Genomic DNA, 25160 nt, shown 5'->3' on the forward strand with positions numbered 1-25160 from the left:
GCACACAGAATTGTGCTTTGATTTTCTTTATCACAAACAAATAAATGAAATTAATCGTGATTCACACAACATTTTTAAATTCTCAAATTTATGGTAGCGTTGGTCGAATTTAGGAGAAGTTTCGGAGAACCATTCTGATAAACTAGAACCATCGTTTGGAGAGTGATTTACTACAAGTGATGTCATTTTTATTACCATTTTCCTCAAAATGCTTATCGTTATAATATAAGAATTATATCCTCATTAATCATTTGGTCAAACATTTCTAAAAATTAACTTCATATTTCTTAAAAAGGTGTGCTTACCTGTTACTTAAACCTGCAACTTTAGCTTCTACACCATCGCTTGCCGATTGATCCACCTGTATCAAAGATCGTTGTAATTTTGGCTAAATTTGGCCGACATTTAACTTGGCCAGAATTAACAATAATTTATCCCTGAAATTTATCCCCGTGATTTCCCGAGATTAACCAAAATTTATCTGCGCCATATGCTGTAACACACTTTATTTACCAAATTCGACTTTCCTATACGGAAAATAATTAACCTTGAAAGCTTAACATTAAATCTAAAAATAGTACATTTTGAATCGGGATTTTTTGTTAATAGGAGGATCGTACATTGTAATCATTGAAATTCAGTACAAGAATACCTTTAAAAAATATTATTATAATATAAATCGGAGTAATTCATCACGAAATGAGCATTAACCACAAATAGCAAAAGCCTTCTGATATCCATAAATAATTTTCACCGTGATAATAATAGTAAAAGTAATGTATGAATCAAGCGTAATATTTTTAATCAAATTATTATGGACTTATGACTCAAAGGACTCTCAAATTCATCGTTTATGAGGTACTTTACGTAATATTATTATATTGGTTTGGCAATGATGACAAGTACTTATATTACTCTTTTATTAGCCTAGCGACTTTTATTAACTAAAGATTGATTATATAACAAATCCTAATAATATGACCTGCCCTTTGAGTGAATATACAAGCTTAACTAAATACAATGCAAAACCTTATGGAAAGTCTCACGTGACTTCAATCAAAGATCCGCCAATTATTTAACTCATGATTTAAATTTTTAACGGTATAAATTGCTGCGCATAAAATTTTTATAAAAAAAAATATATATTTATTTGAAACTAATTCCCCTTTTCTGATCATCACTTCGACTATTTTGATTTTGATTGCATTAACATAATAAATGGAAAAGAATTTTCTAACCTCGATGCCAAAAGTGGCTTCCAACCCTATAAAAAATTTTTTAAGTTAAAGGTTTATGAGTTTGAGAAGTTTGAAAGGTTTTATAAGTTTGTTTGTTTTTAAGCTTTGTTATGAGGTTTTAATTTCACCAGTGATATATACTACCAATATCGGTCGTAAGTTGTCCATATCAGCCGCAGCAGTGTCATCACCAGTAATACTATGAAGCTTTTCCCATGAAATTTTTTATGGGATAACCATGTGTCTGGAACTGTTGTACTCCTTTCTATTATTTTATTGGCCAAAACCAAAAGTATAAGATTTCGCTTAATATAGAGACTTATAAGTACTAGCGATTTTTTTAGCTGATCTTAATTAAGTTTTTAATCCACATCTCTTCATCCCCCTATTGTTTTATTGTTTTCAATTTTGTTATAATATGGATCAATGTTAGTAGACGTTAAATTTTACTTGAACATTATGTTCTCTTAAGAATACTTCGGTATGTTTTATTTTATTCATACCTTAATTTTTGCGGGAAAGTTGGCTGAACTTCCATGTACTGTACCTACTCCTACATACTTTATATCTTACTGAAAAGGAGAAAAGAGATATAGGGCGTAATTAACGATATCATCTGATGCCAAGAAAGCTTTGAAGGCACATGAGTATGGAGTTTTCATACCTTTTCACATGGGAAATCTACCTGTAAGACGCAAAAGTTGGACAAATGGAGATCTCAAAATTGCAAAGTTCTCAGCCCTTCCTAACATATGCTTTTATCGTCGCTATTCACTTATGTGGCAACCTCTGTACCGCAAGTAAACACTCTTTTCACATTTTTCTCTCATTTATTTGGGGAAAAATAAAGAACAAAGGTTAATCCACTTTTTTTTTCAAATATGCAAAAATCCAATATGTTGCACAGACCTGACCCTGTGGAACTGAAGATCAGCACTCTGGGTTGACGCAATGTGCCAATGTCTGATCACCACTCCGGAGTGTTTGACCAAACTGATCGTGATCGGTATAATCCTAAACGCTTTGCAAATTCTTCTGTAATAATTATGACATCTGAACTCGCGCCTCTATTTGGGTTACCCCTGGCTGATTGATACAATTTTTATTAACAGTTATAATTTTCAGAGGAGGAGGCTTGTAAATTTGATATAAGGCCTGTTTGTTTAGCCGATCTTTGACCTTTGACCTCTGCAAAATTCTTTTGAGCTGTTGATCTCCTCTCTGGATTGGCATGGATCTGATTGATAACAAAAAGACGTTGTCGATTAATAACACGATATATATGATCTACGATATAATTTTTAATCATATTTACAAAATCAATCGCTGTTTCTTTTTTTTCCTAAAACATTTCTACCGTTATATCAAGAGGATGATTATATCCAAATTTTATTAAAACAGAATTCTTATTTTCTAATTCGTTAATGAACACATTTTTAAGGTGATCTTTACAGAGCTTGACAACATCGTTACATCTCTTCACCTCTGAATAATATTCTGTTATTGAGTCTTCGCCTTGAAGCAACAACCCACATCGGAATTTTTCTATCTCATCTGTATTATCTTCGGTCATCTGTATCATCACCATCCGGCCATATCTCCCATCGAAGTTCATGCGGATAATATAGCAATTCTATCAGTTCAAATTTTGTGAAAGATAAAAAGCATCGGATTGTAGGAATACACGGAATAATGACGTTGAATTTTTTACATTAGGCAGGCTATAGGGAAGGTCATATAGAGTTAGTACTTAGTAGAGTACTTAATTTGTAGGGTACCAGGAAATTATGAAATAGCTGTCTTACTCTACCATGGTTACCGTATACAAATTGCTTAAGCGTTTCCTCTCTCCAACGCCTAACTACCTTTGGTTTTGATTTCACAAAAAAGTTCATCCCGTTCGCTCCAGTCGTAAATAGTCCAATCTGAGTCTCTCTGCCCATTATTCTTTGATAAATTTATTGAAGGCTTCCTTTTTCTTGGCATCTATACCTCATCAAACATTTGCTAATAAAAAAATAAGCAGACATCTGATTGATAATCACCGCTTTGCACAGAACCCACTGATATAATCGTTAAACCCGGCTAAGGCCAAAATGGCTGAATAGAGTTATTACATACAACTTAAATTCCTAAATAAAGAATAAATATATTTTTAGTTATATTTTGATGATAGCCATTGTTTATACATTTTTTTACACTTAGTACAATTATGTCTGTGTAATTTATTATATACGTATTATTAGCTTTTACACATTTATACACAAAAATTTTTCCTAAATCCAATTAATTATAAAGATATCATGAATGTAAAAAACGGTATTATCTTTTTTTTTTAAAAAAAAAAGCTACATATTACAAAATAACATAAAATTACTAAGTCAATATAAATGTAATCTCAAACAGAATGAGAAACGAAAAAGAAAAAGATAGTTATATCTATAATTGAAAAGGAAAAAGTAAACAACATGAATAAAAAAGAAAAAAAAATAAACCAAAAATAAAACTAAAAAGAAAAGAAAAACTCTATAATTGAAAAGTTCTATTTATCTGTCTATGGGAGTAAAAATCTCACATCTTCAACTGCCCTTCAGAATTACCCTGATTAATAGTCATAATTGCATAAGTAAGAATTCCACCTGGTGAAAACGTCAAGACACTTAGTTTAAGGAAAAAATGAATTGATATATGCCCTACAAAATTTTCAAAATTTTTTAGTCACTATCACCTAATACCATATGAGGTTTACCATCCTGTTAATTATGCATAAACAGGGAACCCAGGACACCTACGTGGCCATCATAGGATCTATGGCAATCTCATATAGTATTCAATAACAACAACTAAGTAAGTATGACATAGAAATATGTGTCATTTCCACGGGCACCACGGCCTGCCCTCCCATATGGATCGGCTTGGGGATCACCTATGTGGCATCATTGTAGCTACGACTTGTGCACAAAGCAGATGACTACATAGCCAGTAGCAAATGGTACGTACTACGAGCACATAAACCTCTATGTCAATCATAACAGTCCACCATCCGGAAGACTTTCTGCGAACCCTCCTCCGGTGAACACGTACTCGTACGTCCATCCGGCAAACTGTTATTTATACTCACCATTTAATGATATGACCCAGCCTCGTTTAGTGTTAGATTGTCCTCTATCGCAAATAGATACCAAATTTGGCATTATCTTAAATGTACCGTTTCCGTTGATCCGCCTAAAAAGAATCAAATGTGTGATAGACAGCAGAAAACATGTAAAAAGAACCACAAAAGCGTCTAGACTGACAAGAGTAGTTGGAGTGGTTTTTCACTTACAAAACAAGTTTCCAATAGCTAGTGAAACTCGTTACCCATATGTTGTCCAAAGGCAGTTCCGCCAGTAAATACAGTTCTTGATGTTGACATATATATTCTTTCCGTCTTAATATTTATTTGCGTGAAATATTTGCGCGTGAAAAATATTTATTTACGCGTGAAAAAAGTCTATTTACGCGAGATATTTATTTGAAAAGAAAGTATTATAAAAAAAGTATTTAGTTGTGTCTGAAGGAGTAGTGAAAGAGATGGAGGAGAGATAAAAAAAAAAAGAAAAAGAACTGTATAAATATTATTTTTTTTGTTGTACAAGCTTTTCATAAAAGTACATAATCATATAAAAAGTATAAATGATATCAATACAGTATTTGTAGCTTTTAATTACCTAATCATGACGTATTTTAATCATATGAATAATTAAGTAATGTTAAACTGGACATGATTGGATAAGATAATGCGCAGTAAATTTATTAGGCAAGTGTGGATCAATGTTTGATTCGTCAGAGTTTTTTAAATAAAGTTGCAACTTTATCTACAGATAAATAACTGTTGCGTCCTTTAGCCATCTAAAAAAAGAAGAAACAAAACGGTAGTAAGTATTTCGTTAAAAAAATGGTTTAAAAAAAAAATGCTCAAGTTCCCACATACCTTCAAACTCATCTAGAAAAATTCCTGAGTTCCAGCAGTATTCCAGCCGATTAACCAAAATACCACGTCCTGTTTCTTCTTATCTTTGTTTCTTAATCTTTTCAATAACTTCTTGATATTTCTGTTAATATAAGGGTTAGGTGACGAGAATATCTAAGGCCAAGTATTTAAGCTGGTTATTCACCAAATTCCCATGCGTCTAGACCGTCTAAAAAAAGAAAGTTCAAACTGTTAATAAATATTTCGTTACTGTAAAAATAAAAAAATAAGTAAACCTAGTAACCTACCCACTAAATTCCAACACGCTTAAAGGCCAAAATGAGACAAACTCTAAAAAAATGAATTAGTACTAAAGACGAAAAAAAATAAAATAAAAAACCCAAAAATTTACTTACATTTCATAAGAGATCGCTAAAACAAAATGTAACCTAAAAAATAAATTTTTAGTTAAGAAAAGTGTTTAATTTAGGTAAAAGAGAAGGATGAAAAGCGGGAGAGAGGAATAAAAAGAGAGGGAAAAGGGAAAGAACGAAAAAAAGGAAAAAGGAACTATTTAATAGATCGATCACGTGATACACGTGATACATAATTTTAAGGTTACACCACGATTTCCCGGACGTTTGCCCGAAAACTTTGACCAGCATTAAAACTAATGTAGGCCAACGGTGTCGGGCAAACGTCCTGTCGGGAAAATGAATGTCGGGATTTTGTCCGACATCGAATAATTTGTATATCGCATTCAATATTTTGCTCGCGAATCCTGAACAAAAATTACATGCACAATATTTTGCAATAAATTGTCAAATAAAATTTCTATTTTTGCGCAAAGAATTAACAATTTAAATACTGTACAATATATTGCACAATATTGAAATTATTGAGCAATAATGTACAATATTGAATCCTCCAAAATTTAGTGATGCAAAGTAAAAGAATCTAATATTTTGTACCTCATAATTCAAAATTCAAAATTTTAAAAACTGCAAATATCAACAAAATAAACAGTTTTTTATTTTATGAAATAAAATTACATTTTTTTTGTACAGCATTAATACTTAAAAGAAAAACATGTTTTGTTTCGTTCTCGTAAAAAAAAAAAAATTATTTTTTATCACATTATAAATGCCAAGATTAATATAAAAAGGAGTACAACTTGCATATAGTTGCATATTTTGATGGTTCAAAATTCATGCACGAGGTGGGTTGCAACACGGATACTTGCTTATTAAGATGATGTGCAACGATAGTAGCTAATTCATTTATCGAGTGAGCAGACATCGGGATGCTAAAACAAGTCCTTCGGTACACTCCGGACTAATTATAAAGAGATATGCAAGGAGAGTGTTACACATCTATTTATCTATTCGATAATATGACAGCTATGGTTCAATCACTATTTAATTTTTTCTTTTCTCGGCTCAAAAACACGAACACGAAAAAAATAATGTAAATTTTGATTGTTTATTATTTGTCAAATAGGGGATAAAAGAAATCAATTTATAAAAATACTATATACTAGCGAAGTGTTTCACCCGGTGAATTCTGAAACCTCCGAAACCCTAATTCTTTCTTTCTAAGTTACGTATTACACCTAAAAAGATGATTCAGAGTATGAAATGGGCCATCACTACACCTATAACAGCCAAAACTATTACGCTACGATTACAAATAATGGTGGGTATTTGAACATTATCGCTGGCTCCATTAGCTATAATAGTGGTATTATTATTGTTGTTATTATTATTACTATTATTATTATTATTGTTGTTGTTGTTGTTGTTGTTGTTATTGTTGTTGTTATTATTATTGTTGTTGTTGTTGTTGTTGTTATTCTTATTATTAGGAAATGGTCCTTGTGGGTCTTTACTTGCACTAATAAAACACATATCCTGAAATCCACAACCGGGTTCATTAGTGTGTATTTTAAATTCAGTTCTTCCGGTATCTTTAGGTATAAATGTAGCGTTCGGTTGTTCATCCGTTAATATTGCATGAACTAATTGTAGAAAAAAAACCCATGTTTTAAAAGAAAATTAATAATGATAGCATAATTGACGAGAAAATGTATAACATTTTTACTTACAAGAATCAGGTCTTTCGGATTTTGTACAATGATCATATTCATCGAGTACAAACGTCTTAATACCTATTCTTATAAATACTATCTAATAAAAAAAATAATAACATTATTTAAAAGAATTTATTGCATGTTGATTTAAATGAAATAAAACCTACAGGCTCATCATAATATGCACCAACGATCGAGGGGTCAAACGGATAATAACCATCTCCAACTTTGACATCTATTGCATTACCATAATTAATTGTGAAAACCAAGATAACCAAAAAATAAATAATATTATTATTTTGAGACATTCTTTTTTAAAACAAGAAAAGAGTTCGAAAGTATTGTAAGTAAATGAATGTGCATTATATATATAGAGATAATTCGTACTTCGTTGACGGATGTACTTGTACTTTTATTTTACTATGTAAGGTAAATTGGCAAATTTTCAATGTAAATGTGAACTTAGTGTAAAATGTAACTTAAATAATTGCTTTATAATATCAATATATTTAGGTCGTACGGTCACTCGTACCATCAATAGGATACACTACTTTACCCCCTTCGAAATTTCTTTCTTCACCCACAAATATTACGAGGTCATTATCATTTTGCAAATATAAATCTGTACCAAGAAATCTGACTTTAAACCCTTCGTTACTAATTTCGGTTCCTTAAATGATTGTCGCGATCGCTACCTTCCATAGCTTGAATTTGTCCGCGGAAAAATTCTTTCTTTAGTTCACTAATAGGGCTCATCCCTACTTACTTTAACAGAGAAAGCGTTCACGGTTGTATTACCTTTGATGAGACAGAATAAATTGATAGACATAGCGCAAAGTAAAATTATTTGCGAAAAAATATTATATACAATATTAAAATTAGCATTAAACATTCTTCCTAAAAGTTTGGTGAAGCCATTAACTTGCATTGCAAAGGAACCTGAAATACATCAGAACTAAATTGTTAGTCTAGTTGCAGATTTTAAATTACGATAAATATTATTTTGTATCATACTGTACATTCAACATATCAGCATTAATGGAAACTTATATGGATTTTCCGGAGTCGTAATCGATATATATTTTTCCTTATCATGTAATAAAATATTGAAGAAGCTGAAATTATTATCTTGACTTCAATATTCGTCCTACTCCAATTCAGAAATTTCACAATGCAGATTTATCTCATATTTTCAAAGATAAGGAAAAAATGAACTGATATATCATATATGCCCTACAAAATTTACAAAATTTTTTAGTCACTATCACCTCATACCATATGAGGTTTACCACCCTGTTAATTATGCCTAAGTAGGGAACCCCCAGGACACCTATGTGGCCATCATAGGATCTATGGCAATCTCATATAGTATTCAATAACAACAACTAAGTGCCATAACATAGAGATATGTGTCATTTCCACGGGCACCACGGCCTGCCCTCCCATATGGATCGGCTTGGGGATCACCTATGTGGCATCATTGTAGCTACGACTTGTGCACAAAGCAGATGACTACATAGCCAGTAGCAAATGGTACGTACTACGAGCACATAAACCTCTATGTCAATCATAACAGTCCACCATCCGGAAGACTTTCTGCGAACCCTCCTCCGGTGAACACGTACTCGTACGTCCATCCGGCAAACTGTTATTTATACTCACCATTTAATGATATGACCTAGCCTCGTTTAGTGTTAGCTTGCAAATAGATACCAAATTTGGCATTATCTCGATGATCTTAAATGTACCGTTTCAGTTGATCTGCCTAAACAATTGAAGAATCAAATGTATGATAGAAAAGCAGAAAACATGTAAAAAAGAACCATAAAAGCGTCGGAGTGGTTTTTCACTTACAAAACAAGTTTCCAATGGTTAGTGAAACTCGTTACCCATATGTTGTCCAAAGGCAGTTCCACTCGTAAATACTAAAATACAGTTCTTGATGTTAATATATATATTTTTCCGTCTTAATATTTATTATATTTATTTGCGCGTAAAAAAAAGAGATATTTATTTACGCGTGAAAAAAAGAGATATTTATTTACGCGTGAAAAAAAGAGATATTTATTTACGCGTGAAAAAAGAGATTTATTTACGCGTGAAAAAAAAGTAGTGAAAAAAGGTATTTATTAGATATTTATTTGAAAAGAAAGTATTTATAAAAAAAGTATTTAGTTGTGTCTGAAGAGATGAAGAGATGAAAGAGATGTGTATTAAACAAATAAAAGAAAAAGAGCTGTATAAATATTATTTTTTTTGTTGTACAAGCTTTTCATATAAGTATAAATGATATCATTACGTATGATTATATTGTAGCTTTTAATTACCTAATCATGATGTATTTACCTTAATATACATCTTTTATTCATATTTTTAGTTGAGTAATGCTAAAACTGGACATGATTGGATAAGATAATGCGCAGTAAATTTATTAGGCAAGTGTGCTTATTATTCGAAGATTTAAACCAAGATTATATTACTTGTTGAGATTAGTTGAGCCTTCGCAACATCCAGATTATTTTTTTTTATGTTAAAAAAATAGATACTTATAATGGTAATTTAATAGAGTTTAACTCCACTTTATGATCTTAGTATTGAGAAAGATATTATTTAACAAAAATATCAACTGTGAAATGTTTAATATGCTATGATTACTATATTTGGAATGGTCCGTTTCGTGATGTTTGTAAGCACAATCATATAGCAAAAATTTATCAACAAACACAAATAAATAATTTATTATATCAACAAGTAAAAGCTGATTTAGTAAATTATTTAAAAATAAGCATAGAGAAAGTATTTCTGACAGAAAAGAAAAATGAATTAATTAATTTACAATGGTCAGTGATATAGAAGCAACATTTGAAAAGATCGTAAAAATTGAAATGCGAGGTAAATTCATTAAATTGCTTCTTAATTATTTGTTAATACTATTATAAAAAGGTGAGCAATTTTCAAGCTAATAGAATACAATCGGATATTAATAAATCCTTTTCGTCCAATTATGCCAAATAATCATGGAACAACAAGCATTGGAGTACCACCTATACCTACAGCAAAGCCATGAAAACCTTCAAGAATTCTTCAAGCAGTTCAACAAATGCTCAAGAAACAAGCTCATTTGCATCTAAAAAACGAACTACAAAAAGAAGAATAAGAAAAAATATTCAAACCGCCAAAGTATAATTTAATATTATTTATTCTTAAAACATAATTACTGCTATATTATATTGATTTACTGTAGGAACAAACCAAAGAACAACATATTAGTGAAAATCCTACCGAATATTATCAAAACGAATTTTATGAATTTTATTCTAATATGATAAATTTTCCCAGGCAAGGATTGCAAAATCCTCTTACATTATCATCTTTTACTCTTCAATCTTTACTTCTCGGTCTATTACTCCTTATTCTTACGCACACTCTACAGACTCTTTTACTAGTATTCATCTTTCACCTTCTAATTACGAATATACTTCTTTATTCATTAGCTGTAAATTCACACTTTTCGTAAAGAATTCGTTAATTTCACATTTTCCTAATGGACAAGAACAGCAGTTTGCCACTCTTTCAAATAACTATACGCTGAATACATAATTCATTTACAAATGTTAATATTGTATCATCCTAAGCACCACCCGATTTTAAGCACCACCTCGACTTTAGAAAAACAAAAATAAGCACCACATTAAATTTTTATATTTATAAATAAGGAGTAAAGCGCAAAAAAAATTTTCAAAGTATCAAAAAAAAAAATATGAAAAAACTTCCGAATTTAAACACCACCAAACTTAAGTGGAAATTTTCCTTTAAAAATGTGGTGATAAAATCGGAAGGATACGATAATCCGAATTCAAAGAATAAAGTAAAAGAATCTAATATTTTGTACCTCATAATTCAAAATTCAAAATTTAAAAACTGCAAATATCAAAAAAATAAACATAGTTTTTATTTTATGAAATAAAATTACATTTTTTTTTGTACAGCATAAAGAAAAACATATTTTGATTCGTTCTCGTGAAAAAAAAAAAAATTTTTTTATCACATTATAAATGCCAAAAAGGGGGTACATCAACTTGCATGTAGTTGCATATTTTGATGGTGTTGCAACAATGCAACACGGATACTTGCTTATTAAGATAACGTGCAACGATAGTAGCAAATTAGCATCGATTCATTTATCGAGTGGGATGCTAAAACAAGTCCTTCGGTACACTCCGGACTACTATAAAGAGATATGCAAGGAGAGTGTTACACTTCTATTCATATACAGCATGGTTCAATCACTTTTTAATTTTTTCTTTTTTTGGCTCAAAATTTTTATTGTTTGTCAAATAGGGGATAAAAAAATCAATTTATGCAGGTTAACAAAAAAATACTAGAAGTGTTTCACCCAGTGAATTCCGAAACCTCTGAACCCCTAATTCTTTCTTTCTAAGTTACGTATTTCAAAAATGATTCAGAGTATGAAATGGGCCATCACTATACCTATAATAGCAAAAACTATTATGCTACGATTACAAATAATGGTGGGTATTTGAGCATTATCGCTGGCTCCATTAGCTATAATGGTGATATTATTATTGCTATTATTGTTGTTATGATTATTATTGTTGTTATTATTATTATTATTGTTGTTGTTGTTGTTGTTGTTGTTGTTATTATTATTATTATTATTATTATTATTATTATTATTATTATTATTATTATTATTATTATTATTATTATTATTATTATTATTGCCATTATTATTATTATTAGGAAATGGTTGATATGGTTGATATGGTTGATATGGGTCTTTACTTACAAAAATAGTACATGTATTCTGAAACTCACAACCGGGTCCATTAGTGCGTATAATAAATTCAAAATTTCCGGTATTTTTAGGTATAAATGTAGCTTTCGGTTGTTCATCCGTTAATGTTGCATGAACTAATTTTAGAAAAAAAACCCATTTTTTAAAAGAAAAATAATGATGATGGGCTTGATGGCATAACTGACGAGAAAATGTATACCATTTTTACTTACAAGAATCAGGTCTTTCGGATTTTGTACAATGATCATATTCATCGAGTATAAACGTCTTAGTGCCTGTTCTTATAAATACTATCTAATAAAAAAATAATAATATTTATTTATTTAAAGGAATTTGTTGCATGTTGATGATTTAAATGAAATAAAACCTACAGGCTCATTATAATATGCACTAACGAACGAGGGGTTAAACGTAGAATATAAACCACCTCCAACTTGAACATCTATTGCATTACCATAATTAACCGTGAAAACCAAGATAGCCAAAAAATAAGTAATAATATTTTTTTGAGACATTCTTTTTTAAAACAAGAAAGAGTTCGAAAGTATTGTAAATAGATAAATTTAAATAAATGTGCATTATATATTTCGTACTTCATTGACGGATGTACTTGTACTTTTATTTTACTATGTAAGGCATATTGGCAAATTTCAATGTAAGTGTGAACTTGTGTAACTTAAATAGTAATTGCTTTATATATTTTTTGTCAAACTATAATATACTAATCTTTTTATCGTGATAATTGATATAGGTCGTACCATCAATAGAATACACTGCTTTTACAGAGTTTTACCTTCGAAATCTCTTTCTTCACCCACAAATATTACGAGGTCATTATCATTTTTTGCAAATATAGAATCCGTACCAAGAAATCTGACTTACAAATGATTGTCGCGATCGCCACCTTCCATAGCTTGAACTTGCGTTCGCGGATGTACTACCTTTGATGAGAAAGAATAAAGTGATAGACATAGCGGTTGGTTTGGAAGTCTTTAACCAACCCACTCCTATTTATTATCTATTATACTTTTCAACTAGATTTTATGAGTTTAAAATTGTCCCCTGATATAAATAATTAAAAGCTAAATTACATGGCTCAATTGTAACTGCGGTTTGACCGGTTAATTTTTTTCCCGATCTGAGTGATACGATCTAGAATTGAACAGGGCTAAAATATTGAAATTGTTATCTTGACTTCAATGTTCGTCCTACTCCAATTCAGAAATTTCACAATGTAGATTTATCTCATATTTTCAGAGATATTTATCTTTTATTATTTCGTTTAGTTGACCAATGAAGATTTTAGATGTTGGGTAGGTTCATGTTAAATCTTCATAAAAAAAAGGTCGAATTTTCGAATTTTATATATTGAAAAATTTTTAATTTATTATTTGTTCGTTTTATTTCGTTCTTTGAACTTGTTATTTGATGATGAAAACTTGAATAGACGGAAATCGAAATGTTATTTATAAATTGAAACAAGCAACTTTTCGTTGTAAAATTACAAAACAGTCGATTATCTTAAAGTTTGAATTTCGTATTAGTTACTCTTATAATTCACAATCTCGAAGTAAAATTTAAATTATTCATGTATCCATGATCTTTTAGTGTTTCAAATATCCTGATATTTAGAGGTTGGAACCGACCAAAAAAAACCTTAACCGATAAAAAATGGGGACGGAATTCTTCCCGCCGATCATCTTGTCCATAAATTTCAGGACGGAACAAAAGGCAAAAAGTGCTTAGGAAAAGTTTTTATTTTACGCATTTTACCATGACCAACTGCTTATTCACTCCTTAACGAACAGTTTGATGAGTTTTGCCAGGGTTCACTTAGTGTTTTCTAATTTTTCTCGCTCAAAAATGCTATTTCCTTCTGTCAGCCCGCGGTAGCGACCCAAAAAAGGGGGCCAAATAGGGCAGGTGTTTGCTCCAATAAAGGTTGTTGGGAAGTTACGGCATACTTTCATTGGAAAGTAATCAAAAAATGTAAAACGTATTAAGTTTTAAATAAAATTGCCAATTGTGTAACAATATCCATTTTTTTATTGGCTTTTCTTTAAGTGCACACCTTCCCTGAATGCACGTGCATGACTAGGCCCTAGGAACTACCCCAACGGCACCCAGAAAATTCTTCGAACTCGGCCGGCGTTATGCACTGACACATGATCGAAGAATTTAGGATGTGATGAATAAAACGTGACAAATAGAATTTCATCTACTTGAAAAAATCTAAGTCCCTCAGATAAATATAAACAGTGAAACTTCGGACAGGGTGTGACGATGTAAACAGATCACGTGATCGAAGAATTTTTCTGGGTGCTCTATCCTTAACCTGATCCACCGGTCCAGATGCTTATTCTGGACCAGTCAACTTTTGATTGGCTAATCAGCCCTTTTATTACATAACTCCGGCATAATTTATTTTATCTCTTACTCTTCCTATCTTTCACTCTTTCTCTATTCTTTTTTGTGATATGTTAGTACTTAGTATTTCATATTTCATTTCAGTTTGTATATTTTAATTTTAATTGTATTTATTGTAGTTTTATGATAATACTAAATGTTTTTTATTTTCTTTTTGAAGAGTTTTATGATATATTGATATTATTCTGGAAATCAAGTGTTTTTTTTTTAAGTTTTGGGGTTAAGCAAAGTTGTTCAAAAAAGGTTGTAAATTACACATTTATAACAAAACTTTTAATACTATTACTTTGTACTTTTGTTTTGATATTAACGTTAAAATAATTTTAATAATAAAATTACAGTAAAAAATAATGTAAAGACCTTTTTTATAAAGTTATATATGCAATTTTACTTATTTATTAATAAAGTTTAATAAAATGCATACCAAAATACAAATTTTAAATAACATATTACTTTAAAACGGTAGTATTAAATGCTTTAAAAAAAGGCATTTCGTAACTTTTTTTTTAAAAAAAACGCGAATTGTTTTTTTTTCCAAGACAAATGTTACACAAAACAATCTCATCCAATTAGATTTGCTGGTCCAGGATAAGCATCTGGACCGTGGCCCAGGCTCGGGTTATATAGGCGTGCACTTATGGAGGTACGACTGTAATGATATTTATATTACGTACTGTATATTAAATATTCTGACCAATGGGCGTAAAACACGAAAGGACCAACCTTTTCCAGGTTAATTAGCTCAATATGCTGATCTTTTCTCCTTCGCCACAGTTTGCATCTTAATTTGTAACTTCGCTTCCTTCCCGTAATTTTACAAAATCTTGAATAAAATATGTCGATCATTTGCACGTGATAATAATTAGCCACTGTGATCAATAAAAAATAAATATACTACCCTTAATAATAAGAAATTCCGAATTTGTCTAGTGATTGAAAAAAAAAAATTTCTAATTTAGGTGAAGATTTACCAGATACAGTAAATTTTAAGTGGTAATAAAAAAATGCGCGATAGTTCTATTTTTAATAAGATTTGCCGTTCATTATATTATCCCATTGTTTGCAGATAAGTATTGATAAAATTATTTTGATTGGTGTATTGTTAAAGCGTAAAATATACACAAGTGACACAACATTAATGCGTACCAATTTCACATTAGAAACAATGTTATATTGGTTTATTTGTCTCTGTAAAAATGTTGATCCGTGTTTCATATTCCATATTTTTTCCATAAAATGTAGATATTCACGGGATTTATCGTGAATCCACGGAGCTTTTACAGAGAGATACAGGAGAAAATTTTTATAGGGTGTACAATTTAAAAGGTATAAATATACAAAATGTAAACGACTTTTTATTGTTGTTGTTATTTCCAACTCTTTTCCTTTCCTCTATTAATTAATTCAATTAATTTGATCTTTTTTTATTATTTTCATCATTATGTGGTTGAATAGAAATTTTCTTTTCATTACGACTGGTTTAGTCGTTTTGATGCTTTTTTTCTCGTCATCAGTAGCAACTAATGATCACCATTATAAACACTGCAGCACTGCTATCAGAGCACATCATTATACTAAAACTGTTTACCCCTCACATTGCCCAAAAAGATGCCCTAAAACAACAACTACTACATCTACCACTACTGCAACCTCCGCCACCACCACCACCACCACCACAACCACAACCACCACCACCACTACCACTACCACTACTACTAGCACCACTTTTGTCCCTCCTGATAACTTATTAAAAAAGAGGCATCGACAAGATGACCATGAAGCCATTAAGTGCGTTCCTGATAAACAGAAACACTATATTCATAGACATGGAAAATGCACAGAAATCAGATATTGTACCCCAACTGTTTATAAACCATGCCCCAAAGATAAAACCACAACAAAAACCGTTCTTGCAACCTCTACCTTAATTTCTACCTCCACTTCTACTTCTACTTCCACCTCCACTTCCACCTCCACTTCCACCTCCACTATATTAATTCCTACATGTATGCCTGATGGTTCTCCATGTACTCTTGATAATTTTATTACGTGCTGCCATCAAAGTTGCTTTTTTGGAGACAATTTCCCTAATGGAGTATGCTTCTAAAATATATTTTTTGTAAAATATCCGGGTTATTTTAGATAGTGACAATTTAATTTTAAAGTAAGGCTGTATATTTTCTTGTATTCGAGGATACAGGGTAATATATAGTTTTTTTTAATTTTTCTTGTGTAAAGCAATTCACCATAATATGTATATGTCAGAATGAAGCTCGTAAAACGTGATTCATGCGAATAATAATGGTTATACTGTGGGTGTGTTCACAAATTCAATTAAATTATCGATTTTGTAATTCGTTGTATGTCTTATATACCGTCAGTTTCTCTAATTTTACAAATAAAATTAATAATTGATATCTAACCCATTTATAGTATGTGGCTAGTTATAATTAAATATTTCTTAATTAAAAAATTTCTCATTTAACTATTAATATTATATTGAACATATTAAAAGATGGAAGGACAAAAAGAACGATAACGATAAAAGATTACGAACTGTGTTCAGAGTACGAAGGGAGAAAAAAATTTATAAAGACGTTTAGTGGACTTTTTAAATTTTTCTTAGCTATTTAATGTTATAAATATCGTTTTTTAACAAGAGATATATTACAACTATAAATTTAAAATAGCTTCCATTTTATTTTTGTTTTTTTTATAAAGGAAATTGTAGATATTTAATCTAAATTCTTTTTAGAATATACGTTGTATATGTACATATTCCATTACTATAAATAAAAAAAATACATAAAGAGAAAATTAACTTTTTAAAATCATCAATGAATCGTCTAGATTGTTATCGAAAAAAAATTTACCCAAGAGCACCCCGAAAAATTCTGCGGCATCACACCCTGTCACACCCTCCGCCTTTCCATTTTTATAAGTATTCTGGGGCGTGAAAAACTATTTGTCTCATCACACCAAATATTCCACTAAAATAGATTGATCGTATCCTCGATCATCCTGTGTTACATTAAATTTTTTCCCATAAATATTTTAACGTTGAGGCATTTTAATGATTGCAAATTTAGTTAATATCAAAATCACCGTACTTGGTAAAGGATCGTACATTGTAAGATATGAATTTCGTACATTAGTACAATTTCGTGCTTTTTGTATGATAATCATATAATTTTAAAAAAATTTTATATTTAATTATTTAATTTGTAATTCAATAAAATTAAGGCCCTATTTAAGACCATTATTTTTTTTTAAATTTTTATTATAAAATCGGATACAGTATAGTACCGTCGTACTGTTCTAATTAGGTTTTGGTACGAAATCTCGAAAATCATTTGAGTGATTGACACAAGACCGACAACAAAATCTCGACAATCCAATATCTTGACAAGTCAAAATCCTGACAAGTCAAAATCCCCGACAAAATTATAACACATTTAAATTAAATATTACATATTGCAACAAATTATTTTATTAGAACACACATCACAAAATTGTCGATATAATGACTTGTCAAGATTTTGGATTGTCGAGATTATGTTGTCGATCGTGTAAAACTATAACACGTTTATTATCGGAAACGTCAGAAAAAAAAGTTTATTATTATTATTATATTTTACACGTGAAAAAATACAATGAACCATAAAATTGAACTGCAAAAGTTGCATTCAGATGAAGAATTATTTTACAGAATCAAAATCTTTGTCAATGACCTTTTTAACTTTTAATGTTAGTCGTGCAAGTGACTGTCGAGATTTTGATCGGATACCTCTAATTGGTTCTAATTGTACTAGTAAATTTCCAAATCCTGTCCTTAAGTATTCAATGAAGTTTCCCTTCGACTCACATTTTTTTGTACATATTTGATATTTCAGTAATTCTTTTTCATATAATTTCTTGTATTTCTTGTGCAATTTTCTAAAAACTCAATCAGTTCAACTGCCTGCAAAAAATATATACTTAGAATTATGAATCGTTCTTATGAAAGTGGAGTCCGTAATTATCCTGAAAAAATTATGTAATTGTCATGAAATAATTCGTTTGTAATGGGAATAATAAAATTAAAAGAAAAACAGTCAACCACCGGTCGTCCTGCTGTGCTGGATTGCTTGTTATACTTGCACACCGATTTGTGTTTTTATTTTCTTTATTTCACAAATGAAAATCTTATTATAATCATCATTTATCAGAATTAAGATGGTTTTTTACTATTTGTTGTTAATCGTAATACATGAATATAAGTTTTATGAATTATTTCACCATGTTTTAATGATTATTTTATAAAAAAAAAAATACAATCATTTTTCCTACATTACATATTCGTATGGTCCTAGGCCACCAATTTGGTCAAACTATTGTTGTATTAATTGTCTATAGGAAAACCGAATTATTTTGTAATTAAAGTGTACAAGTATGTTTTAATGCACGGTTAAAGTGTATTTTTATATACTTAAAATATATTTAATTCGAGATCCGGCTATAAATCAGTGAAAATTACTATGGGCATATGGGCCGATCTAATCATTAATCAATCAACGCACCTGACACACCTCATTTGCCCATAGACCGGTCTAGGCCTTTCCTTTTTTGGGATAAAGATACAGTATATGTAGATCACCGACTAAATATATGCCGCACCTGCTACCCTGGGTTGATTGATTAGAATTCCAAAAATTGGCGAAATTTTGTACATCATTAATGAAATTCATTTAATTGGCATTTTTGTGGGTAAGGTATCACTGCATCCAGTGCAACAAAATGAAAATGTTACGCAGTATTTTATAGCCAGCTTTCGAATGCATTATTAATTTCCCTTCCGATGAAAATTAGAAAATGACTTGTCTTTGTGACAACGGCAGATTCTTATCATTTACGAATTTTAACTGATCGACATCCGGATCAACGAATTTAAAGAATATTTAAAATTTAAAATATCACTTATATTGTACTTAAAAATTTTGGAGAAATTTCGAGTAAATTTTAGATAAATTTCGGTATATCAATTTCGTTGTGATCATTTTATTATAAATATTCCACAATTTTCATGATGGAATTCGTCAAAAAAAATACATTCGAACAATTCTTATCAATAATTTACAAAAAATTAAAATTAAAATTATAAAAAAGAAAATAAATAATACTATACGAAAATGCAACAAGAAAAAGTTCCAACCGTAATTATTGTCGGTGCAGGTCCGGGAGGGCTTACTCTTTATCATTCTTTGATAAAAAACAAAGATAAAAAAGAATTCAATGTAAAGATCTTTGAACGAGAATCTGGTCCTAAAGGTAAATAATTTGTATGAAATTCGGAATGTCTTTTATATTCAATATCACGTGACTAACTCAAACTCGTGTTAAAAAACATTAGATCGATGGCAAGGTTATCATGTAGGATTTAAATCTCAAGGATTTAAATCACTTATGAATTGTATTCCATCCTCAGTCGCTTTAAATCTTCCAAAAGCAATTCCAAATCCAGTTCCTGGTGTAGAATACCATGGAACTTCATTTAGTGATCATGAAGGAACTCTTTTACTAAGACCTCCATTTAAACAATTTAAAAATATTTATGAAATCGCTGAAATCCCTGATCATTTCCTATCGGGAACTATTGCTTATCGTGATAGACTTAGAGATGTTTTATTAGAAAATGTTCCAGTTCAATGGGGTAAAAAGCTTGTTAGATATGAAGAAACTGACGAAGGTGTTTGGGTAAATTTCGATGACGGTTCACGAGAATTTTGTGACATTTTAGTTGATGCAAGTGGAATTAATTCTCCAAGTAAGAATTCAAGATATAATAAAATAAAATAAAATATTATTTATTTTATTGTTTGACTAATAATTGATATGTATTTTTTTTTCTTCAGTTCGAAAACAAAAAATACCAGAATTACAAATTAACGATATTGGAACAACTTATGCTGTTGCAAGTGCTGTCGTACCTAAGCATCTAATGGACAGGCTAATTAAAGTTAATGGAAATAGTGTAATTCAAAAATTACTTGGATTAAATGGAGATTCAACATTTATTGGATTACGTTTAATTCCAATTGAACAAGAACAAAATTTCAAGAATAAAAACAATTCTGATGAACTTCATTATAGAATCACGATGTTTTATTTTTATTCTAGCGAATTAGATAATGAAGAAATCGAAAAAATTAATAATAATCCTGCATTGGTTGTTGAACATATTAAAAATATGATTCGAAAATTGAGACCAGAGTGTGAAATGACAAATATTTTATTAGAATTATGGGATTTAGTTCCTAAAGCAGTTCCAAAAGAATCAGAAGATTTTCCATTTAAAACTTACAATCCAATACAACTAAGAAAAGTAAGAGATATCAATCTATTAACTATTAATTCGTGGACAAGTAGCCGAGTTACATTAATTGGAGATGCAGCACATGCTATGAGTCCGTATCTAGGATTAGGAACAACACATACTATTCAAGATGCTGAAGCTCTTTCTCAAGCATTACTTAACTATTCTCCAGAAAATTATATTTCTTGTATTAAAGAATATGAAAATAAAATGTTAAAACGAGCAACTGTTGATGTATTAAAATCTAGATATGCTACAATAAAACAAGTTACACCAGTTGGATATTTTGGTCTTATTATTAGAAATAGTATACTAAAAACTACAAATTTTTTAATGAAAATTTATGATTCTGTTAAAATTTTAGATTTAGTTTAAATTTATTAATATTTTACTAGGGGGACTTTTATATATAATTTTAGATATACAGTCAGCCCCCTTTATAGTCACACCCCTTGGGACCGAAAAAAAAGGGTGTGATTATAAAAAAAGTCATATGTTGTGACTATAGAGGAGGTTTTTCTAATATATTTATTAGTACATTGGGCCAAAATATGGTGTGCTTATAAAGGGGAATTTTATATGTTGTGATTATACAGGGGGTGACTATATAGGGGGTCGACTGTAGTTAAATTTTGTTATTATTGTATTAGAGGACTTTATATATACAGTAAATATATACTGTAATAAATACATCACGTGATGGTAACGCACCACCAATTTACAATTTACAATAAAAAATGTTAAATAAAATCCCCCCGTCTAGAGTTGGTATTTATCTAGCCAGGTTTTTTTCTTTTTTTTACTAGTTAGGACCTGTAGTTTTTAGGTGAAGTTCAACATTGTTTTTTTGTATACATCGGTAGCTTATAAAATGTTCAATGTAGTGCTCCTAGCTAGCCATAAAATAAATAAAATAAATATTAAATAAAATCAATAAATTCTTTAACTAAAATTAATGTCCAATTGTTCCATGTTCAACTTGAATAAGTTTTATTTTCAGAAAATAAATAACAAATGAGCTCTTCCTAGCAACTCAAAAATCTGTCTCGGTAACCTAACATGTCTGTTAAAGTGAACCTAAGTGAATTTCGGGGTGGTATTTTTAATTAATGTTGATGAAATTATCTCTCAGCTAAAAATATTTGGATCTTTTAAAATAATTTATTTAACCTAATTGATATTTTTTTAACTAACGACGAATTTACGTAAATTTTCATTTTAGTTCGGAAACAAAAATTACCAAAATTGCAAATTATCGATGTTGAAGTAGCAAAGGTATTGTTGTACCTAAAGATTTGGAAGTAGTTTAGTTCAGAGAACACCTGGATTAAATGGAGATTCAACATTTATTGCATTACGTTTAATTTCAATTGAACAAGAACAGAATTACAAGAATGAAAACAAATCTGAGTGCTTTATTATAGAATTATTTTATCTTAGCGAATTAGATATTGGACACGTAAAAGTTTGATTTGAAATTAAGACCAGAATATGAAATGGCTGATACCTCATTAATAGAATAATGGGATTTAGTTCCTAAAAACAGTTCCGCAATCAAATCTTATACGAAGAAAAGTGCGAGACATCTATTAACTCGTGGACAAGTTTTCGAGTTACATAATAGAGATGCAGCTCACGCTATAATAGCCTTTATTAGGATTACTAGGAACAACATGTCATTCAAGATGCTGAAATTTTTTCCAAAGCATTACTAAAACCATAAGCATAATATAATGAATGTTTATGAAAAACTGACGCTAAATTTTCTTACGTCATTATTTCGGCCGAAATTGTTGTAAAATCTGGTCGAAATTAGAATGTTGGCCCAAATTTAGCTAGCAGCTTTAAACTTGAATGAGATCTGGGTTGAGAAACTTCTTTGTACATGTTAATCACTTATTTTCCTTGATTAAACATACGAAATTATAAGCATTGTATAGCAGATAATACTGTACATGATCCCTAGCACGTCAGTTAAAAAATTATTAGCAGCTCCTACAGCTCCTAGTAAATCAGCTATTCGAAAATAACAAATAATGTTACAGTACCAACTGTTGAATAATCCAAATTTTATTAAAAAAAAGACTATAATTTAATAGTAAAGTGAATAGTATTTTATTATGTGTATTTTGTTGACAGATTAGTTTATAAATGAATATTCTATACAAACAACTTTTTTCCTCAATTACGAGTATTTCAGCTGTAATTTCCAAACAAGTCGTAAATGGTCTTTTTTATCAAAGTTTTTAAAGCATAATTGGCATCTATCATGATTAGATTTTACTAAAAGAATTGATATTAAAATCTCATTTACACATGAATTTTGCTGAAAATTTGCAAAGGATAATAATACCAAATTGAGTTGTAAAAGAGAATTAGTGATCGACACGAGGGAAATTTTTAAATTTGTGCGACGTACGCGTCTTAAAATTTTGTCATAAAATGGTTCAGAATGTGTCAATTTTAAAGTATTTCATTAAATAGAATTCATTCATAACTACATAATAATAGCAAATTCCAAAAATCAAATTAAGCCAAAAAAGCAAAAAAAAAGGAAAAGCTAAAATATTATCATTTACACAATTCTCTTAAATTTCTCATAATATTTTTAGAATTTAAATGTTTTTATATCTAGAAAAATTTTTATTACTTACTAATCGAAAATCTTTTTTAAAAATATCGAATATTATGAAAAATCTGAACTAATAAAATTAATATTTAGTGATTACTACTTTAATACGATTCCCCGCTGCGGCATAGCGAAAAAAAATTAAGCTTTTTTTAGCAAAAGCTTGATTTTTTTTCTCTCACGGCCTTTACTTCCCTCTTTCTTTCGAGGTAAACATAAAATTAGGTTCTGATTCACTGACAAAAACCCAATAATTTTTTGATAGACGTAAGGTAAGAGACCAAATTAGGTTGTAAATGATAATCGAAAGCATTTTTAAAAAATGTATATGGGAACGATGATTCTTCTACTTTTTCGGAATCGAAAACTCACTAGTTTTTATATATAACTATATACGGGAAGATTTTGTTGATATGCTAAATTGGGTTGTAAATTGATTTCTAATCAACATTTAATTATTTAAACCCTTCTATATCCCCTGATTCATTACTTACTCTGCATTTGTTTCAAGAGCAGCAAACCTAGTGCCTTATTTTCCCTACTCGTTTATTAATAGGTTGCTATCTTTTAAATCTTGTAAGTTTGCGCTTGTTGATTCTCCTTTACTGTTTGAACGTCCCCTCTTCTGTTTCTAATAAGATTTTTAATCTATTTTTAGTATTCTCTATATTAAAATAAAGTCATCAGTAACGATAACCAAAAAATAATATCGACTTTTTATACTTCTATATTTAAGATGTCTGGAAAATTTGGTTTTGAAATGAAGGCAGGTATTGATGTGGTAGAAGTTGACGGTGGGGGTGTTAAAGTAAAGGTTAGACCTAATCTTGATACAGGTGCATCTGTTAGCAGCGATGGTGTAGAAGCTAAAGTTGGAGGCGTAGGTTTTAAAGTCGGAAAAGTAACAGGATTCAGCACACCTTTGGGAAACTTTGAAATTAATTTTGTAAAAATGTTTGGTTAAATATCTATATTTTAAACTGATGATAATTAATTTCGACATTTCTGTTTATTTTTTTTTCTGTTATTATACATCGTGAGATCTTCAGTTATTTGATAACTTCTCGTTATATATCAACATCAATATAGTATAGCCTTAATTACATCTTTGATTTATGTAAATTGTTCTCGTATTTGGATATTGTTTATAAATAAAGTCATTACTATATTATAAAATAAACATTTGTGATTTATAAAAAAAAAGTCAACACGTACTATCTGCTATGTTTTACTGTTTGTTTTAATGAAGTGTAATTCAGATTTCTACTCCACATAATTATAGGATAATAATAATCATAATTTACTCTCACGATTTATAAAATATTTGAGGCCTAATGGATCGATGAATTAATGCTACAATAATAAAACTTTACAATTATTTTTATTACATTTATCTTTTGTAATTATCTCCACATTTTTTTTTCAGAATATTTTTTAGCTTTACTTTCATAATGATTCTTGATGGATACTCAGATTTGATTGTAACAATACGTATATTTTGCATTATATTTTTAATAGGCAGTTGAGAATATTAAGCAAAAAATTTAGAAAATTTACGCAAGTTCAGAATAAATATTTTTTTTAAAAAAATAAATAAATAAATAAATAAATAAAATAATTACCGAAATATATACAAAATATCATTTAATGTCAA

At 29.8% G+C, this 25160-nt stretch overlaps 8 protein-coding genes across 8 annotated transcripts; 4 read left to right on the forward strand and 4 right to left on the reverse strand.

Moving 5' to 3' along the window:
- Positions 1 to 1807: 1807 nt before the first annotated feature.
- On the reverse strand, positions 1808 to 3181 carry OCT59_023697 (uncharacterized protein; the record flags this gene model as incomplete). Its single annotated transcript, XM_066134891.1, has 5 exons — positions 1808 to 1810; positions 1903 to 1923; positions 2319 to 2475; positions 2588 to 2871; positions 3044 to 3181. 5 exons carry the CDS (start codon positions 3179 to 3181, stop codon positions 1808 to 1810), a joined length of 603 nt encoding a protein of 200 aa, XP_065990971.1.
- Positions 3182 to 3540: 359 nt separating this feature from the next.
- OCT59_023698 (uncharacterized protein) lies at positions 3541 to 4956 on the reverse strand (the record flags this gene model as incomplete). The annotated part of the gene is made up of 4 exons (XM_066134892.1): positions 3541 to 3931; positions 4360 to 4463; positions 4564 to 4668; positions 4949 to 4956. The coding sequence occupies 4 exons, from the start codon at positions 4954 to 4956 to the stop codon at positions 3810 to 3812; spliced, it is 339 nt and encodes a 112-aa protein (XP_065990972.1). The 3' UTR covers positions 3541 to 3809.
- A 1859-nt stretch (positions 4957 to 6815) lies between these two features.
- On the reverse strand, positions 6816 to 7587 carry OCT59_023699 (uncharacterized protein; the record flags this gene model as incomplete). Its single annotated transcript, XM_025329342.2, has 3 exons — positions 6816 to 7207; positions 7295 to 7376; positions 7447 to 7587. The coding sequence occupies 3 exons, from the start codon at positions 7585 to 7587 to the stop codon at positions 6816 to 6818; spliced, it is 615 nt and encodes a 204-aa protein (XP_025172315.1).
- A 2755-nt stretch (positions 7588 to 10342) lies between these two features.
- On the forward strand, positions 10343 to 10796 carry OCT59_023700 (uncharacterized protein; the record flags this gene model as incomplete). The annotated part of the gene is made up of 2 exons (XM_066134893.1): positions 10343 to 10459; positions 10524 to 10796. The coding sequence occupies 2 exons, from the start codon at positions 10343 to 10345 to the stop codon at positions 10794 to 10796; spliced, it is 390 nt and encodes a 129-aa protein (XP_065990973.1).
- A 945-nt stretch (positions 10797 to 11741) lies between these two features.
- Positions 11742 to 12613, reverse strand: OCT59_023701 (uncharacterized protein; the record flags this gene model as incomplete). Its single annotated transcript, XM_066134894.1, has 3 exons — positions 11742 to 12214; positions 12311 to 12392; positions 12470 to 12613. The coding sequence occupies 3 exons, from the start codon at positions 12611 to 12613 to the stop codon at positions 11742 to 11744; spliced, it is 699 nt and encodes a 232-aa protein (XP_065990974.1).
- A 3353-nt stretch (positions 12614 to 15966) lies between these two features.
- On the forward strand, positions 15967 to 16632 carry OCT59_023702 (uncharacterized protein; the record flags this gene model as incomplete). Its single annotated transcript, XM_025333457.2, has 1 exon — positions 15967 to 16632. The coding sequence occupies one exon, from the start codon at positions 15967 to 15969 to the stop codon at positions 16630 to 16632; it is 666 nt and encodes a 221-aa protein (XP_025172317.2).
- A 3061-nt stretch (positions 16633 to 19693) lies between these two features.
- Positions 19694 to 21252, forward strand: OCT59_023703 (uncharacterized protein; the record flags this gene model as incomplete). Its single annotated transcript, XM_066134895.1, has 3 exons — positions 19694 to 19832; positions 19915 to 20328; positions 20417 to 21252. The coding sequence occupies 3 exons, from the start codon at positions 19694 to 19696 to the stop codon at positions 21250 to 21252; spliced, it is 1389 nt and encodes a 462-aa protein (XP_065990975.1).
- A 2742-nt stretch (positions 21253 to 23994) lies between these two features.
- OCT59_023704 (uncharacterized protein) lies at positions 23995 to 24700 on the forward strand. The gene is made up of 2 exons (XM_066134896.1): positions 23995 to 24082; positions 24165 to 24700. The coding sequence occupies exon 2, from the start codon at positions 24243 to 24245 to the stop codon at positions 24468 to 24470; it is 228 nt and encodes a 75-aa protein (XP_065990976.1). The 5' UTR covers positions 23995 to 24082; positions 24165 to 24242; the 3' UTR covers positions 24471 to 24700.
- The last annotated feature ends 460 nt before the right edge of the window (positions 24701 to 25160 follow it).

Source organism: Rhizophagus irregularis, chromosome 4 (genome assembly GCF_026210795.1).
Source record: "Rhizophagus irregularis chromosome 4, complete sequence".
Taxonomy (NCBI): Eukaryota; Fungi; Glomeromycota; class Glomeromycetes; order Glomerales; family Glomeraceae; genus Rhizophagus; species Rhizophagus irregularis.